A 17,978-nucleotide genomic window follows, 5' to 3' on the forward strand; every position below is an offset into this window, starting at 1 on the left:
GCTGATTCAATCAGCCAATCAGATTTTTCCTACCTTAATTCCGATTGGCTGATAGAATCCTATCAGCCAATCTGAATTCGAGGGATGCCATCTTGGATGACGTCCCTTAAAGGAACCTTCATTCGTCGTCTAGTCGTCGGGAGAAGAGGATGTTCCGCGCCGGAGGTCTTGAAGATGGAGCCACTCCTCGTCGGATGGATGAAGATAGAAGATGCCGCTTGGATGAAGATGTTTGCCGGTCCGGATGTCCACTTCTTGCCGGATAGGATGAAGACTTCTGATCCTCTTCTGGACCTCTTCTTGCCGGATAGGATGAAGACTTCGGAGCCTCTTCTGGTAGGATCGGTGATACCCGGCGTGGTGAAGATAAGGTAGGGAGATCTTCAGGGGCTTAGTGTAAGGTTTTTTTAAGGGGGGTTTAGGTTAAATTAGGGGTATGTGGGTGGTGGGTTGTAATGTTGGGGGGGTATTGTATGTTTTTTTACAGGCAAAGGAGCTGTTTTCTTTGGGGCATGCCCCGCAAAAGGCCCTTTTAAGGGCTGGTAAGGTAAAAGAGCTGTAAACTTTTTATTTTAGAATAGGGTAGGGCATTTTTTTATTTGGGGGGCTTTGTTATTTTTTTAGGGGGCTTAGAGTAGGTGTAATTAGTTTAAAATTCTTGTAATCTTTTTCTTTATTTTTTGTAATTTAGTGTTTGTTTTTTTTGTAATCTAGTTTAGTTGATTTAATTGTAGATAATTGTAGGTAGTTTATTTAATTAATTTATTGATAGTGTGGTGTTAGGTTTAATTGTAACTTAGGTTAGGATTTATTTTACTGATAATTTTGTAATTATTTTAACTAGGTAGCTATTAAATAGTTATTAACTATTTAATAGCTATTGTACCTGGTTAAAATAAATACAAAGTTGCCTGTAAAATAAATATTAATCCTAAAATAGCTACAATGTAATTATTATTTATATTGTAGCTATATTAGGGTTTATTTTACAGGTAAGTATTTAGCTTTAAATAGGAATAATTTATTTAATAAGATTTATTTTATTTCGTTAGAGTTAAATTATATTTAACTTAGGGGGGTGTTAGGGTTAGACTTAGCTTTAGGGGTCAATACATTTATTATAGTAGCGGCGAGGTCCGGTCGGCAGATTAGGGGTTAATACGTGTAGGTAGGTAGTGGCGACGTTGGGGGGGGGGCAGATTACGGGTTAATAAATATAATATAGGTGTCGGAGATGTTAGGGGCAGCAGATTAGGGGTACATAGCTATAATGTAGGTTGCGGCGGTGTCCGGAGCGGAAGATTAGGGGTTGAAAGTGTAATGCAGGGGTCAGCGATAGCGGGGGCGGCAGATTAGGGGTTAATAAGTGTAAGGTTATGGGTGTTTAGACTCGGGGTTCATGTTAGGGTGTTAGGTGCAGACTTAGGAAGTGTTTCCCCATAGGAAACAATGGGGCTGTGTTAGGAGCTGAACGCTGCTTTTTTGCAGGTGTTAGGTTTTTTTTCAGCTCAAACTGCCCCATTGTTTCCTATGGGGGAATCGTGCACGAGCAAGTTTTTGAAGCTGGCCGCGTCCGTAAGCAACGCTGGTATTGAGTCTTGAAGTGGCGGTAAATATGCTATACGCTCCTTTTTGGAGCCTAACGCAGCCCTTCTGTGAACTCTAAATACCAGCGTTGTTTAAAAGGTGCGGGGGAAAAAAAACACGCGTAGCTAACGCACCCCTTCTAACGCAAAACTCAAAATCTAGGTGAATGTAACTAAAATGATTGTTAACCTCTGTAACTTATTGAAACTCAAAAAAAAAAATGGGAAAGTGAGTGACAGAACATTTGCTTTTTATGTTTTTTCATTCTATATTGTGCACGTATAATATTTGAACATAAATGTGGATACGAATAATAAAAAGTGCACAATTGTTACCGTTATCGTAGCGTTAGACACTGGTGCCACATGGACTTGGAATATTGTGCTGTCAGTCACTGGTGGTATCTGCTCTGGAATCCATTGGTTAAAGGGACTACAGGTAAAGGGGGCAAAATAATAAATACAAATTATATATAAAATAATGAATACAAATATATATAAAATAAATAAATGATTTGAGCACCTCCAAATCAAAGTATTAAATGACACATGCTAAACTACTAAATGTTGCACTTACTTAAGAGCCCTTAACAAATATAAGTCTCCTTGAGTCCAGGAATCTATCATCTGGCATTTTCGTTTTCTCTGCTTCAGCGTCCATGTTGGCGGCCTGCAGTCGGATAATCCTAATGGACCCTCAAGTTGGTTGTGACAGCACATTTTAAACAATCTTATTCATAATCTTCTGCAACAGGAAAAAATTGTAATTAGGCTTTTTTATATCCATGCAGGAGAATGTCATCAAATAAATTGATCTTCACTTACTGTACCTAATTTATTGGATTGTAGGGGCCCCAAATGAAGCTCAGCTTTAGCAAACAAACATTTTATAAAATGTATATGGTTATATGCCACAAGTTATTGAAATGAGTAAATAACATGCATTGATGTCCCATTCAACATAAATATCTTGTTTCATATAACATCAATGAAATTGCTTAAGTCAATCCTAGGACGCACCGTCAAATGTAATAACAAATGTCAAACATTCCAATGACTATAGTTGATAAAGAATTAAACAGTTGTTGTTATTATTAGAGCAACTAAAACTCTGGAGTATATATTATTTGATGAGAATTGGTAACTAAGTGATCAGTCAACATATTTAAAAGAAGATTTAGTTCTGGCTAGGTATTACTAAGAATAAGTGCTATAATTTGTATATAAAAAACAGGCATATATTTAACCAGCAAGGGTCTATAACCAAAAAAACTGAGTCCCCTATTTAAGCTTGAATATTGCAGGACACTCTTGTATGCTTAGTAATGTAAGTGATCACAATTAATCAATACATGGACTGATCATTTTGTTAGTAATGGGACAGTTCACCTCAATAATACATAATGCTAATGTTGAGTGTGTAAACACATTGTTTTCTTTATTTTGCCTGCAGAATATTTTCACAAATCATTCCTTGGATGTTAATGTTAGATGGCTGGCTGTCTTGTATTTTAAGAATGGAATTGAACGCTACTGGAGGAGGGTGGCACCACAGTAAGTGATTATGTATTTATTTTTATGGGAAAGAAAAATAAACTTGTTTTATAATACACAGTTATATTGTATATAATTTTGCTGGGGGAAAAATTAAAATAAAATCAAAGCTATTGTTTTTAAAAAATAAATTGTAAATAGCCGTTTGATATCCTGTGAATGCTTGTTTAATTTTGATACAGTCTGAATATTTATTTAATTTATAAATCATACTTTAACCCCTTAAGGACACAGCCATTTTTCAATTTCTTTCCCTTAAGGACCAGGGCTATTTTTACATTTCTGCGGTGTTTGTGTTTAGCTGTAATTTTCCTCTTACTCATTTACTGTACCCACACATATTATATACCGTTTTTCTCGCCATTAAATGGACTTTCTAAAGATACCATTATTTTCATCATATCTTATAATTTACTATAAAAAAATTTATAAAATATGAGGAAAAAATGGAAAAAAACACACTTTTTCTAACTTTGACCCCCAAAATCTGTTACACATCTACAACCACCAAAAAACACCCATGCTAAATAGTTTCTAAATTTTGTCCTGAGTTTAGAAATACCCAATATTTACATGTTCTTTGCGTTTTTCGCAAGTTATAGGGCAATAAGTACAAGTAGCACTTTGCTATTTCCAAACCACTTTTTTTCAAAATTAGCGCTAGTTACATTGGGACACTGATATTTTTCAGGAATCCCTGAATATCCCTTGACATGTATATATATTTTTTTAGAAGACATCCCAAAGTAATGATCTAGGCCCATTTTGGTATATTTCATGCCACCATTTCACCGCCAAATGAGATCAAATAAAGAAAAAATTCACTTTTTCATAATTTTTTTTCACAAACTTTAGGTTTCTCACTGAAATTATTTGCAAACAACTTGTGCAATTATGGCATAAATGGTTGTAAACGCTTCTCTGGGATCCCCTTTGTTCATAAATAGCAGACATATATGGCTTTGGCATTGCTTTTTGGTAATTAGAAGGCCGCTAAATGCCTCTGCGCACCACACATGTATTATGCCCAGCAGTGAAGGGGTTAATTAGGGAGCATGTAGGGAGCTTCTAGGGTTAATTTTAGCTTTAGTGTAGTGTAGTAGACAACCCCAAGTATTGATCTAGGCCCATCTTGGTATATTTCATGCCACCATGTCACCGCCAAATGCGATCAAATAAAAAAAAATGTTAAATTTTTTTACAATTTTAGGTTTCTCACTGAAATTATTTACAAACAACTTGTGCAATTATGACATAAATGGTTGTAAATGCTTCTCTGGGATCCCCTTTGTTCAGAAATAGCAGACATATATGGCTTTTGTGTTGCTTTTTGGTAATTAGAAGGCTGCTAAATGCTGCTGCGCATCACACGTGTATTATGCCCAGCAGTGCAGGGGTTAATTAGATAGCTTGTAGGGAGCTTGCAGGGTTAATTTTAGCTTTAGTGTAGAGATCAGCCTCCCACCTGAAAGATCCCACCCCCTGATCCCTCCCAAACATCTCTCTTCCCTCCCCCACCCCACAATTGTCCCCGCCATCTTAAGTACTGGCAGAAACTCTGCCAGTACTAAAATAAAAGGCTTTTTTTTTTTTTTATGAATTTTTTTTTAAAAAAAAATATATGTTTAGCTGTGATGGACCCCCCCCTTAGCCCCTAACCTCTCTGATCCCCCCCAAACAGCTCTATAACACTTGCCCACATCCTATTTGCTGCCATCTTGGGTACTGGCAGCTGTCTGCCAGTACCCAATTTGCCTCCAAAAAATGTTTATTTTTATTTTTTTTCATGTAATTAAATGTTTTCTGTAGTGTAGCTGCCCCCCCTAATACCCTCCTCCCTCTCCCCCTCCCAGATCCTTTTGAAAATTATTTCCCCCCCTCCCTCTCCCTCTCTCCCCCCCTCCCTCTCCCTCTCTCCCATTCATAAATTCATTGGTGGCAGTGGCTGTTACGCGATCGCGCGCACATATGCGCGCGCACGCGCGCTCCCTGCAGGCCCCCGCACGCTCCCGGCACCCGGCGTGCACATTGCACATTCAGGAACCGGATGCCGGGTAGCGATGGGCCGCCCACCCGCCTCCCTGAAGCTGCTCCCACCCACCAACGATCGGGCCCATCGCAACCGGTGCAGAGAGGGCCACAGAGTGGCTCTCTCTGCATCGGTTTGGGAAAAAAGGTATTGCAGTGATGCCTCAATGTTGAGGCATCACAGCAATACCTTGAAAGCGGCTGGAAGCGATCAGGATCGCTTCCAGCCGCTTTAAACCCTGATGTCGTACAGGGTACGTCGCTGGTCTTTAAAGACCAGGTTGTGTGCGACGTACCCTGTACGACATGTGTCGTTAAGGGGTTAAAAAACGAATCACTGATATTGTACGTGTATTGTTTGTTCACAAATTATTTTGTGATTGTATTTCTTTCATGTAATTAGCAAGAGTCCATGAGCTAGTGACGTATGGGATATACATTCCTACCAGGAGGGGCAAAGTTTCCCAAACCTCAAAATGCCTATAAATACACCCCTCACCACACCCACAAATCAGTTTTACAAACTTTGCCTCCTATGGAGGTGGTGAAGTAAGTTTGTGCTAGATTCTACGTTGATATGCGCTCCGCAGCAGGTTGGAGCCCGGTTTTCCTCTCAGCGTGCAGTGAATGTCAGAGGGATGTGAAGAGAGTATTGCCTGTTTGAATTCAATGATCTCCTTCTACGGGGTCTATTTCATAAGTTCTCTGTTATCGGTCGTAGAGATTCATCTCTTACCTCCCTTTTCAGATCGACGATATACTCTTATATATATATACCATTACCTCTGCTGATTTTCGTTTCAGTACTGGTTTGGCTTTCTACAAACATGTAGATGAGTGTCCTGGGGTAAGTAAGTCTTATTTTCTGTGACACTCTAAGCTATGGTTGGGCACTTTTTTATAAAGTTCTAAATATATGTATTCAAACATTTATTTGCCTTGACTCAGGATGTTCAACATTCCTTATTTTCAGATAGTCAGTTTCATATTTGGGATAATGCATTTGAATCAATAATTTTTTCTTACCTTAAAAAATTTGACTTTTTCCCTGTGGGCTGTTAGGCTCGCGGGGGCTGAAAATGCTTCATTTTATTGAGTCATTCTTGGCGCGGACTTTTTTGGCGCAAAAAATCTTTTCTGTTTCCAGCGTCATACGTGTCGCCGGAAGTTGCGTCATTTTTTTGACGTTCTTTTGCGCCAAAAGTGTCGGCGTTCTGGATGTGGCGTCATTTTTGGCGCCAAAAGCATTTAGGCGCCAAATAATGTGGGCATCTTATTTGGCGCTAAAAAAATATGGGCGTCGTTTTTGTCTCCACATTATTTAAGTCTCATTTCTCCAACATAGGTGTGTCCGGTCCACGGCGTCATCCTTACTTGTGGGATATTCTCTTCCCCAACAGGAAATGGCAAAGAGCCCAGCAAAGCTGGTCACATGATCCCTCCTAGGCTCCGCCTACCCCAGTCATTCTCTTTGCCGTTGTACAGGCAACATCTCCACGGAGATGGCTTAGAGTTTTGTAGTGTTTAACTGTAGTTTTTCATTATTCAATCAAGAGTTTGTTATTTTCAAATAGTGCTGGTACGTACTATTTACTCAGAAACAGAAAAGAGATGAAGAATTCTGTTTGTATGAGGAAAATGATTTTAGCAACCGTAACTAAAATCCATGGCTGTTCCACACAGGACTGTTGAGAGCATTAACTTCAGTTGGGGGAACAGTTTGCAGTCCTTTGCTGCTTGAGGTATGACACATTCTAACAAGACGATGTAATGCTGGAAGCTGTCATTTTCCCTATGGGATCCGGTAAGCCATGTTTATTACGATTGTAAATAAGGGCTTCACAAGGGCTTATTTAGACTGTAGACATTTTTTGGGCTAAATCGATTGATATTAACACTTATTTAGCCTTGAGGAATCATTTATTCTGGGTATTTTGATATATTAATATCGGCAGGCACTGTTTTAGACACCTTATTCTTTAGGGGCTTTCCCAAAGCATAGGCAGAGTCTCATTTTCGCGCCGGTGTTGCGCACTTGTTTTTGAGAGGCATGGCATGCAGTCGCATGTGAGAGGAGCTCTGATACTTATAAAAGACTTCTGAAGGCATCATTTGGTATCGTATTCCCCTTGGGTTTGGTTGGGTCTCAGCAAAGCAGATACCAGGGACTGTAAAGGGGTTAAAGCTTAAAACGGCTCCGGTTCCGTTATTTTAAGGTTTAAAACTTCCAAAATTGGTGTGCAATATTTTCAAGGCTTTAAGACACTGTGGTGAAAGTTTGGTGAATTTTGAACAATTCCTTCATGTTTTTTCGCAATTGCAGTAATAAAGTGTGTTCAGTTTAAAATTTAAAGTGACAGTAACGGTTTTATTTCAAAACGTTTTTTGTACTTTCTTATCAAGTTTATGCCTGTTTAACATGTCTGAACTACCAGATAGACTGTGTTCTGAATGTGGGGAAGCCAGAATTCCTATTCATTTAAATAAATGTGATTTATGTGATAATGACAATGATGCCCAAGATGATTCCTCAAGTGAGGGGAGTAAGCATGGTACTGCATCATTCCCTCCTTCGTCTACACGAGTCTTGCCCACTCAGGAGGCCCCTAGTACATCTAGCGCGCCAATACTCCTTACCACGCAACAATTAACGGCTGTAATGGATAATTCTGTCAAAAACATTTTAGCCAAAATGAACCCTTGTCAGCGTAAGCGTGGATGCTCTGTTTTAGTTACTGAAGAGCATGACGACGCTGATATTAATATCTCTGAAGGGCCCCTAACCCAATCTGAGGGAGCCAGGGAGGTTTTGTCTGAGGGAGAAATTACTGATTTAGGGAACATTTCTCGGCAGGCTGAATCTGATGTGATTACTTTTAAATTTAAATTGGAACATCTCCGCATTTTGCTTAAGGAGGTATTATCCACTCTGGATGATTGTGAAAATTTGGTCATCCCAGAGAAACTATGTAAAATGGACAAGTTCCTAGAGGTGCCGGGGCTCCCAGAAGCTTTTCCTATACCCAAGCGGGTGGCGGACATTGTTAATAAAGAATGGGAAAGGCCCGGTATTCCTTTCGTCCCTCCCCCCATATTTAAAAAATTGTTTCCTATGGTCGACCCCAGAAAGGACTTATGGCAGTCAGTCCCCAAGGTCGAGGGAGCGGTTTCTACTTTAAACAAACGCACCACTATTCCCATAGAGGATAGTTGTGCTTTCAAAGATCCTATGGATAAAAAATTAGAAGGTTTGCTTAAAAAGATGTTTGTTCAGCAGGGTTACCTTCTACAACCCATTTCATGCATTGTCCCTGTCACTACAGCCGCATATTTCTGGTTTGATGAACTGATTAAGGTGCTCGATAGTGACTCTCCTCCTTATGAGGAGATTATGGACAGAGTCAATGCTCTCAAATTGGCTAATTCTTTCACTCTAGACGCCTCTTTGCAATTGGCTAAGTTAGCGGCTAAGAATTCTGGGTTTGCTATTGTGGCGCGCAGAGCGCTTTGGTTGAAATCTTGGTCGGCTGATGCGTCTTCCAAGAACAAGCTACTAAACATTCCTTTCAAGGGGAAAACGCTGTTTGGTCCTGACTTGAAAGAGATTATCTCTGATATCACTGGGGGTAAGGGCCATGCCCTTCCTCAGGATCGGCCTTTCAAGGCAAAAAATAGACCTAATTTTCGTCCCTTTCGTAAAAACGGACCAGCCCAAGGTGCTACGTCCTCTAAGCAAGAGGGTAATACTTCTCAGGCCAAGCCAGCTTGGAGACCAATGCAAGGCTGGAACAAGGGAAAGCAGGCAAAGAAACCTGCCACTGCTACCAAGACAGCATGAAATATCGGCCCCCGATCCGGGACCGGATCTGGTGGGGGGCAGACTCTCTCTCTTCGTTCAGGCTTGGGCAAGAGATGTTCTGGATCCTTGGGCGCTAGAAATAGTCTCCCAGGGTTATCTTCTGGAATTCAAGGGACTTCCCCCAAGGGGAAGGTTCCACAGGTCTCAGTTGTCTTCAGACCACATAAAAAGACAGGCGTTCTTACATTGTGTAGAAGACCTGTTAAAAATGGGAGTGATTCATCCTGTTCCATTGAGAGAACAAGGGATGGGGTTCTACTCCAATCTGTTCATAGTTCCCAAAAAAGAGGGAACATTCAGACCAATCCTAGATCTCAAGATCTTAAACAAATTTCTCAAGGTCCCATCTTTCAAGATGGAAACCATTCGAACTATCCTTCCTTCCATCCAGGAAGGTCAATTCATGACCACGGTGGATTTAAAGGATGCGTATCTACATATTCCTATCCACAAGGAACATCATCGGTTCCTAAGGTTTGCATTCCTGGACAAACATTACCAGTTCGTGGCGCTTCCTTTCGGATTAGCCACTGCTCCAAGGATTTTCACAAAGGTACTAGGGTCCCTTCTAGCTGTGCTAAGACCAAGGGGCATTGCAGTAGTACCTTACCTGGACGACATTCTGATTCAAGCGTCGTCCCTCCCTCGAGCAAAGGCTCACACGGACATCGTCCTGGCCTTTCTCAGATCGCACGGCTGGAAAGTGAACGTGGAAAAGAGTTCTCTATCCCCGTCAACAAGGGTTCCCTTCTTGGGAACAATTATAGACTCCTCAGAAATGAGGATTTTTCTAACAGAGGCCAGAAAGACAAAGCTTCTGGACTCTTGTCGAATACTTCATTCCGTTCCTCTTCCTTCCGTAGCTCAGTGCATGGAAGTGATCGGGTTGATGGTAGCGGCAATGGACATAGTTCCTTTTGCGCGCATTCATCTAAGACCATTACAACTGTGCATGCTCAGTCAGTGGAATGGGGACTATACAGACTTGTCTCCAAAGATACAAGTAAATCAGAGGACCAGAGACTCACTCCGTTGGTGGCTGTCCCTGGACAACCTGTCACGAGGGATGACATTCCACAGACCAGAGTGGGTCATTGTCACGACCGACGCCAGTCTGATGGGCTGGGGCGCGGTCTGGGGATCCCTGAAAGCTCAGGGTCTTTGGTCTCGGGAAGAATCTCTTCTACCGATAAATATTCTGGAACTGAGAGCGATATTCAATGCTCTCAAGGCTTGGCCTCAGCTAGCGAGGACCAAGTTCATACGGTTTCAATCAGACAACATGACGACTGTTGCGTACATCAACCATCAGGGGGGAACAAGGAGTTCCCTAGCGATGGAAGAAGTGACCAAGATTATTCTATGGGCGGAGTCTCACTCCTGCCACCTGTCTGCTATCCACATCCCGGGAGTGGAAAATTGGGAAGCGGATTTTCTGAGTCGTCAGACATTGCATCCGGGGGAGTGGGAACTCCATCCGGAAATCTTTGCCCAAGTCACTCAACTTTGGGGCATTCCAGACATGGATCTGATGGCCTCTCGTCAGAACTTCAAAGTTCCTTGCTACGGGTCCAGATCCAGGGATCCCAAGGCGGCTCTAGTGGATGCACTAGTAGCACCTTGGACCTTCAAACTAGCTTATGTGTTCCCGCCGTTTCCTCTCATCCCCAGGCTGGTAGCCAGGATCAATCAGGAGAGGGCGTCGGTGATCTTGATAGCTCCTGCGTGGCCACGCAGGACTTGGTATGCAGATCTGGTGAATATGTCATCGGCTCCACCTTGGAAGCTACCTTTGAGACGAGACCTTCTTGTTCAGGGTCCGTTCGAACATCCGAATCTGGTTTCACTCCAGCTGACTGCTTGGAGATTGAACGCTTGATTTTATCGAAGCGAGGTTTCTCAGATTCTGTTATCGATACTCTTGTTCAGGCCAGAAAGCCTGTAACTAGAAAGATTTACCACAAAATTTGGAAAAAATATATCTGTTGGTGTGAATCTAAAGGATTCCCTTGGGACAAGGTTAAGATTCCTAGGATTCTATCCTTCCTTCAAGAAGGATTGGAAAAAGGATTATCGGCAAGTTCCCTGAAGGGACAGATTTCTGCCTTGTCGGTGTTACTTCACAAAAAACTGGCAGCTGTGCCAGATGTTCAAGCCTTTGTTCAGGCTCTGGTTAGAATCAAGCCTGTTTACAAACCTTTGACTCCTCCTTGGAGTCTCAATTTAGTTCTTTCTGTTCTTCAGGGGGTTCCGTTTGAACCCTTACATTCCGTTGATATTAAGTTATTATCTTGGAAAGTTTTGTTTTTAGTTGCAATTTCTTCTGCTAGAAGAGTTTCAGAATTATCTGCTCTGCAGTGTTCTCCTCCTTATCTGGTGTTCCATGCAGATAAGGTGGTTTTACGTACTAAACCTGGTTTTCTTCCAAAAGTTGTTTCTAACAAAAACATTAACCAGGAGATTATCGTACCTTCTCTGTGTCCGAAACCAGTTTCAAAGAAGGAACGCTTGTTGCACAATTTGGATGTTGTTCGCGCTCTAAAATTCTATTTAGATGCTACAAAGGATTTTAGACAAACATCTTCCCTGTTTGTTGTTTATTCAGGTAAAAGGAGAGGTCAAAAAGCAACTTCTACCTCTCTCTCTTTTTGGATTAAAAGCATCATCAGATTGGCTTACGAGACTGCCGGACGGCAGCCTCCCGAAAGAATCACGGCTCATTCCACTAGGGCTGTGGCTTCCACATGGGCCTTCAAGAACGAGGCTTCTGTTGATCAGATATGTAGGGCAGCGACTTGGTCTTCACTGCACACTTTTACCAAATTTTACAAGTTTGATACTTTTGCTTCTTCTGAGGCTATTTTTGGGAGAAAGGTTTTGCAAACCGTGGTGCCTTCCATTTAGGTGACCTGATTTGCTCCCTCCCTTCATCCGTGTCCTAAAGCTTTGGTATTGGTTCCCACAAGTAAGGATGACGCCGTGGACCGGACACACCTATGTTGGAGAAAACAGAATTTATGTTTACCTGATAAATTTCTTTCTCCAACGGTGTGTCCGGTCCACGGCCCGCCCTGGTTTTTTAATCAGGTCTGATAATTTATTTTCTTTAACTACAGTCACCACGGTACCATATGGTTTCTCCTATGCTATTATTCCTCCTTAACGTCGGTCGAATGACTGGGGTAGGCGGAGCCTAGGAGGGATCATGTGACCAGCTTTGCTGGGCTCTTTGCCATTTCCTGTTGGGGAAGAGAATATCCCACAAGTAAGGATGACGCCGTGGACCGGACACACCGTTGGAGAAAGAAATTTATCAGGTAAACATAAATTCTGTTTTTTCATTGCTTCTGGTTGCTAGAAGCTTGTTCCTTGGCATTTTTTCCCATTCCTGAAACTGTCATTTAAGGAATTTGATCAATTTTGCTTTATATATGTTGTTTTCTCTCTTACATATTGCAAGATGTCTCACGTTGCATCTGAGTCAGAAGATACTTCAGGAAAATCGCTGTCTGGTGCTGGAACTACCAAAGCTAAGTGTATCTGCTGTAAACTTTTGGTAGCTGTTCCTCCAGCTGTTGTTTGTACTAATTGTCATGACAAACTTGTTAATGCAGATAATATTTCCTTTAGTAATGTACCATTACCTGTTGCAGTTCCATCAACATCTAATGTTCAGAGTGTTCCTGATAACATAAGAGATTTTGTTTCTGAATCCATCAAGAAGGCTATGTCTGTTATTCCTCCTTCTAGTAAACATAAAAAATCTTTTAAAACTTCTCTTTATACAGATGAATTTTTAAATGAACATCATCATTCTGATTCTAATGACTCTTCTGGTTCAGAGGATTCTGTCTCAGAGGTTGATGCTGATAAATCTTCATATTTATTTAAAATGGAATTTATTCGTTCTTTACTTAAAGAAGTACTAATTGCTTTAGAAATTGAGGATTCTGGTCCTCTTGATATTAAATCTAAACGTTTAGATAAGGTCTTTAAATCTCCTGTGGTTATTCCAGAAGTTTTTCCTGTTCCTGGTGCTATTTCTGAAGTAATTTCCAGAGAATGGAATAATTTGGGTAATTCATTTACTCCTTCTAAACGTTTTAAGCAATTATATCCTGTGCCGTCTGATAGATTAGAATTTTGGGACAAAATCCCTAAGGTTGATGGGGCTATTTCTACCCTTGCTAAACGTACTACTATTCCTACGTCAGATGGTACTTAGTTTAAGGATCCTTTAGATAGGAAAATTGAATCCTTTCTAAGAAAAGCTTATCTGTGTTCAGGTAATCTTCTTAGACCTGCTATATCATTGGCTGATGTTGCTGCAGCTTCAACTTTTTGGTTGGAAACTTTAGCGCAACAAGTAACAGATCATGATTCTCATAATATTATTATTCTTCTACAACATGCTAATAATTTTATCTGTGATGCCATTTTTGATATTATCAGAGTTGATGTCAGGTTTATGTCTCTAGCTATTTTAGCTAGAAGAGCTTTATGGCTTAAAACTTGGAATACTGATATGTCTTCTAAATCGACTCTACTTTCCATTTCTTTCCAGGGTAACAAATTATTTGGTTCTCAGTTGGATTCTAGTATCTCAACTGTTACTGGTGGGAAAGGAACTTTTTTACCACAGGATAAAAAATCTAAGGGTAAAAACAGGGCTAATAATCGTTTTCGTTCCTTTCGTTTCAACAAAGAACAAAAGCCTGATCCTTCATCCTCAGGAGCAGTTTCAGTTTGGAAACCATCTCCAGTCTGGAATAAATCCAAGCTTTCTAGAAAAGCAAAGCCAGCTTCTAAGTCCACATGAAGGTGCGGCCCTCATTCCAGCTCAGCTGGTAGGGGGCAGGTTACGTTTTTTCAAAGAAATTTGGTTCAATTCTGTTCACAATCTTTGGATTCAGAACATTGTTTCAGAAGGGTACAGAATTGGTTTCAAGTTGAGACCTCCTGCAAAGAGATTTTTTCTTTCCCGTGTCCCAGTAAATCCAGTGAAAGCTCAAGCATTTCTGAAATGTGTTTCAGATCTAGAGTTGGCTGGAGTAATTATGCCAGTTCCAATTCTGGAACAGGGGCTGGGGTTTTATTCGAATCTCTTCATTGTACCAAAGAAGGAGAATTCCTTCAGACCAGTTCTGGATCTAAAAATATTGAATCGTTATGTAAGGATACCAACATTCAAAATGGTAACTGTAAGGACTATCTTGCCTTTTGTTCAGCAAGGGCATTATATATCCACGATAGATTTACAGGATGCATATCTGCATATTCCGATTCATCCAGATCACTATCAGTTCCTGAGATTCTCTTTCCTGGACAAGCATTACCAGTTTGTGGCTCTGCCGTTTGGCCTAGCTACAGCCCCAAGAATTTTTACAAAGGTTCTCGGTGCCCTTCTGTCTGTAATCAGAGAACAGGGTATTGTGGTATTTCCTTATTTGGACGATATCTTGGTACTTGCTCAGTCTTTACATTTAGCAGAATCTCATACGAATCGACTTGTGTTGTTTCTTCAAGATCATGGTTGGAGGATCAATTCACTAAAAAGTTCATTGATTCCTCAGACAAGGGTAACCTTTCTGGGTTTCCAGATAGATTCAGTGTCCATGACTCTGTCCTTGACAGAAAAGAGACGTCTAAAATTGATTTCAGCTTGTCGAAACCTTCAGTCACAATCATTCCCTTCGGTAGCCTTATGCATGGAAATTCTAGGTCTTATGACTGCTGCATCGGACGCGATCCCCTTTGCTCGTTTTCACATGCGACCTCTTCAGCTCTGTATGCTGAATCAATGGTGCAGGGATTACACAAAGATATCTCAATTAATATCTTTCAAACCGATTGTACGACACTCTCTGACGTGGTGGACAGATCACCATTGTTTAATTCAGGGGGCTTCTTTTGTTCTTCCGACCTGGACTGTAATTTCAACAGATGCAAGTCTTACAGGTTGGGGAGCTGTGTGGGGATCTCTGACGGCACAAGGAGTTTGGGAATCTCAGGAGGTGAGATTACCAATCAATATTTTGGAACTCCGTGCAATTTTCAGAGCTCTTCAGTCTTGGCCTCTTCTGAAGAGAGAATCGTTCATTTGTTTTCAGACAGACAATGTCACAACTGTGGCATACATCAATCATCAAGGAGGGACTCACAGTCCTCTGGCTATGAAAGAAGTATCTCGAATTCTGGTTTGGGCGGAATCCAGCTCCTGTCTAATCTCTGCGGTTCATATCCCAGGTATAGACAATTGGGAAGCGGATTATCTCAGTCGCCAAACGTTGCATCCGGGCGAATGGTCTCTTCACCCAGAGGTTTTTCTTCAGATTGTTCAAATGTGGGAACTTCCAGAAATAGATCTGATGGCATCTCATCTAAACAAGAAACTTCCCAGGTATCTGTCCAGATCCCGGGATCCTCAGGCGGAGGCAGTGGATGCATTATCACTTCCTTGGAAGTATCATCCTGCCTATATCTTTCCGCCTCTAGTTCTTCTTCCAAGAGTAATCTCCAAGATTCTGAAGGAATGCTCGTTTGTTCTGCTGGTAGCTCCGGCATGGCCTCACAGGTTTTGGTATGCGGATCTTGTCCGGATGGCCTCTTGCCAACCGTGGACTCTTCCGTTAAAACCAGACCTTCTGTCGCAAGGTCCTTTTTTTCCATCAGGATCTCAAATCCTTAAATTTAAAGGTATGGAGATTGAACGCTTGATTCTTGGTCAAAGAGGTTTCTCTGACTCTGTGATTAATACTATGTTACAGGCTCGTAAATCTGTATCTAGAGAGATATATTATAGAGTCTGGAAGACTTATATTTCTTGGTGTCTTTCTCATCATTTTTCTTGGCATTCTTTTAGAATACCAAGAATTTTACAGTTTCTTCAGGATGGTTTAGATAAAGGTTTGTCCGCAAGTTCCTTGAAAGGACAAATCTCTGCTCTTTCTGTTCTTTTTCACAGAAAGATTGCTAATCTTCCTGATATTCATTGTTTTGTACAAGCTTTGGTTCGTATAAAACCTGTCATTAAGTCAATTTCTCCTCCTTGGAGTTTGAATTTGGTTCTGGGGGCTCTTCAAGCTCCTCCTTTTGAACCCATGCATTCATTGGACATTAAATTACTTTCTTGGAAAGTTTTGTTCCTTTTGGCGATCTCTTCTGCCAGAAGAGTCTCTGAATTATCTGCTCTTTCTTGTGAGTTTCCTTTTCTGATTTTTCATCAGGATAAGGCGGTGTTGCGAACTTCTTTTGAATTTTTACCTAAGGTTGTGAATTCCAACAACATTAGTAGAGAAATTGTGGTTCCTTCATTATGTCCTAATCCTAAGAATTCTAAGGAGAAATCGTTGCATTCTTTGGATGTTGTTAGAGCTTTGAAATATTATGTTGAAGCTACTAAGTCTTTCCGAAAGACTTCTAGTCTATTTGTTATCTTTTCCGGTTCTAGAAAAGGCCAGAAAGCTTCTGCCATTTCTTTGGCATCTTGGTTGAAATCTTTAATTCATCTTGCCTATGTCGAGTCGGGTAAAACTCCGCCTCAAAGGATTACAGCTCATTCTACTAGGTCAGTTTCTACTTCCTGGGCGTTTAGGAATGAAGCTTCGGTTGATCAGATTTGCAAAGCAGCAACTTGGTCCTCTTTGCATACTTTTACTAAATTCTACCATTTTGATGTGTTTTCTTCTTCTGAAGCAGTTTTTGGTAGAAAAGTACTTCAGGCAGCGGTTTCAGTTTGAATCTTCTGCTCATTTTTTCAATAAACTTTATTTTGGGTGTGGATTATTTTCAGCAGGAATTGGCTGTCTTTATTTTATCCCTCCCTCTCTAGTGACTCTTGCGTGGAAAGATCCACATCTTGGGTAGTCATTATCCCATACGTCACTAGCTCATGGACTCTTGCTAATTACATGAAAGAAAACATAATTTATGTAAGAACTTACCTGATAAATTCATTTCTTTCATATTAGCAAGAGTCCATGAGGCCCACCCTTTTTTGTGGTGGTTATGATTTTTTTTGTATAAAGCACAATTATTCCAATTCCTTATTTTTATGCTTCGCACTTTTTTCTTATCACCCCACTTCTTGGCTATTCGTTAAACTGATTTGTTGGTGTGGTGAGGGGTGTATTTATAGGCATTTTGAGGTTTGGGAAACTTTGCCCCTCCTGGTAGGAATGTATATCCCATACGTCACTAGCTCATGGACTCTTGCTAATATGAAAGAAATGAATTTATCAGGTAAGTTCTTACATAAATTATGTTTTTTATGAGGAAACCCCTGCAACACTATAAGTAGTAGTAGTAGTGTGTGTATATATGTGTATACATACATGGGTGTCCGGAGGGGGGCAAGAAGGGAAGTTTGCCCGGCCCTGGAATTAAGCTCCAGACAAAAAGTCAAGCACCCTTTTGCAAGCATACAGCTAGATTAGAAGGTACTCTATTTGCTTTTAATCTACCTGTGTGCTTGCAAGACAGTACCAGACTTTCGAGGTGTTAATATTTTTAGGTTATTTTCCTTATGGACTTTGCACCCAGGTTGGAGTTACTGAGAACTGTGCAGCTGTCTGTGAGTGCTGGTGAGTACCCAGGGCTGTGAGTTTTGTAGTGGAATGGGATGTACTTCTGGTCCGGTTTGGGGTGCAGTCAAATTCTGTGTTTTGTATGTGTCTAGGTAAATTACAAAAGGCCTGTGTCACCCTTGTGTGTATCTCAGTTTGTTTGGTTGGAGGCATGCATTATGTGGCTGTATGTTAAGAACCAAGGGAGGAAAAGACCTTGACTTAGTCCTGGGCTATCACCATTTGGCCAAGTGTTGTAACTAACATTAACATTACCATTTTGCTTTTAATCTAGCTGTGTGCTTGCAATAGAGTGCCAGACTTTCTATGTCGTGTGTGTATATAATATAATATTTTCTCATCTTATTTCAGCCCCCAAAAAATGTA

General features: G+C 40.9%; 1 protein-coding gene across 1 annotated transcript in view; it reads left to right on the forward strand.

The window, feature by feature from the left end:
- The window catches only part of IPO11 (importin 11), a 950,863-nt gene that overhangs the window by 83,083 nt on the left and 849,802 nt on the right, over nt 1-17,978 (forward strand). The window contains exon 3 of the mRNA XM_053701321.1: nt 3,040-3,140. Within this exon, the coding sequence (XP_053557296.1) occupies nt 3,040-3,140 (101 nt within the window). The remainder of the gene's footprint in view (nt 1-3,039; nt 3,141-17,978) is intronic.

Source organism: Bombina bombina, chromosome 2 (assembly GCF_027579735.1).
Source record: "Bombina bombina isolate aBomBom1 chromosome 2, aBomBom1.pri, whole genome shotgun sequence".
Taxonomy (NCBI): domain Eukaryota; kingdom Metazoa; phylum Chordata; class Amphibia; order Anura; family Bombinatoridae; genus Bombina; species Bombina bombina.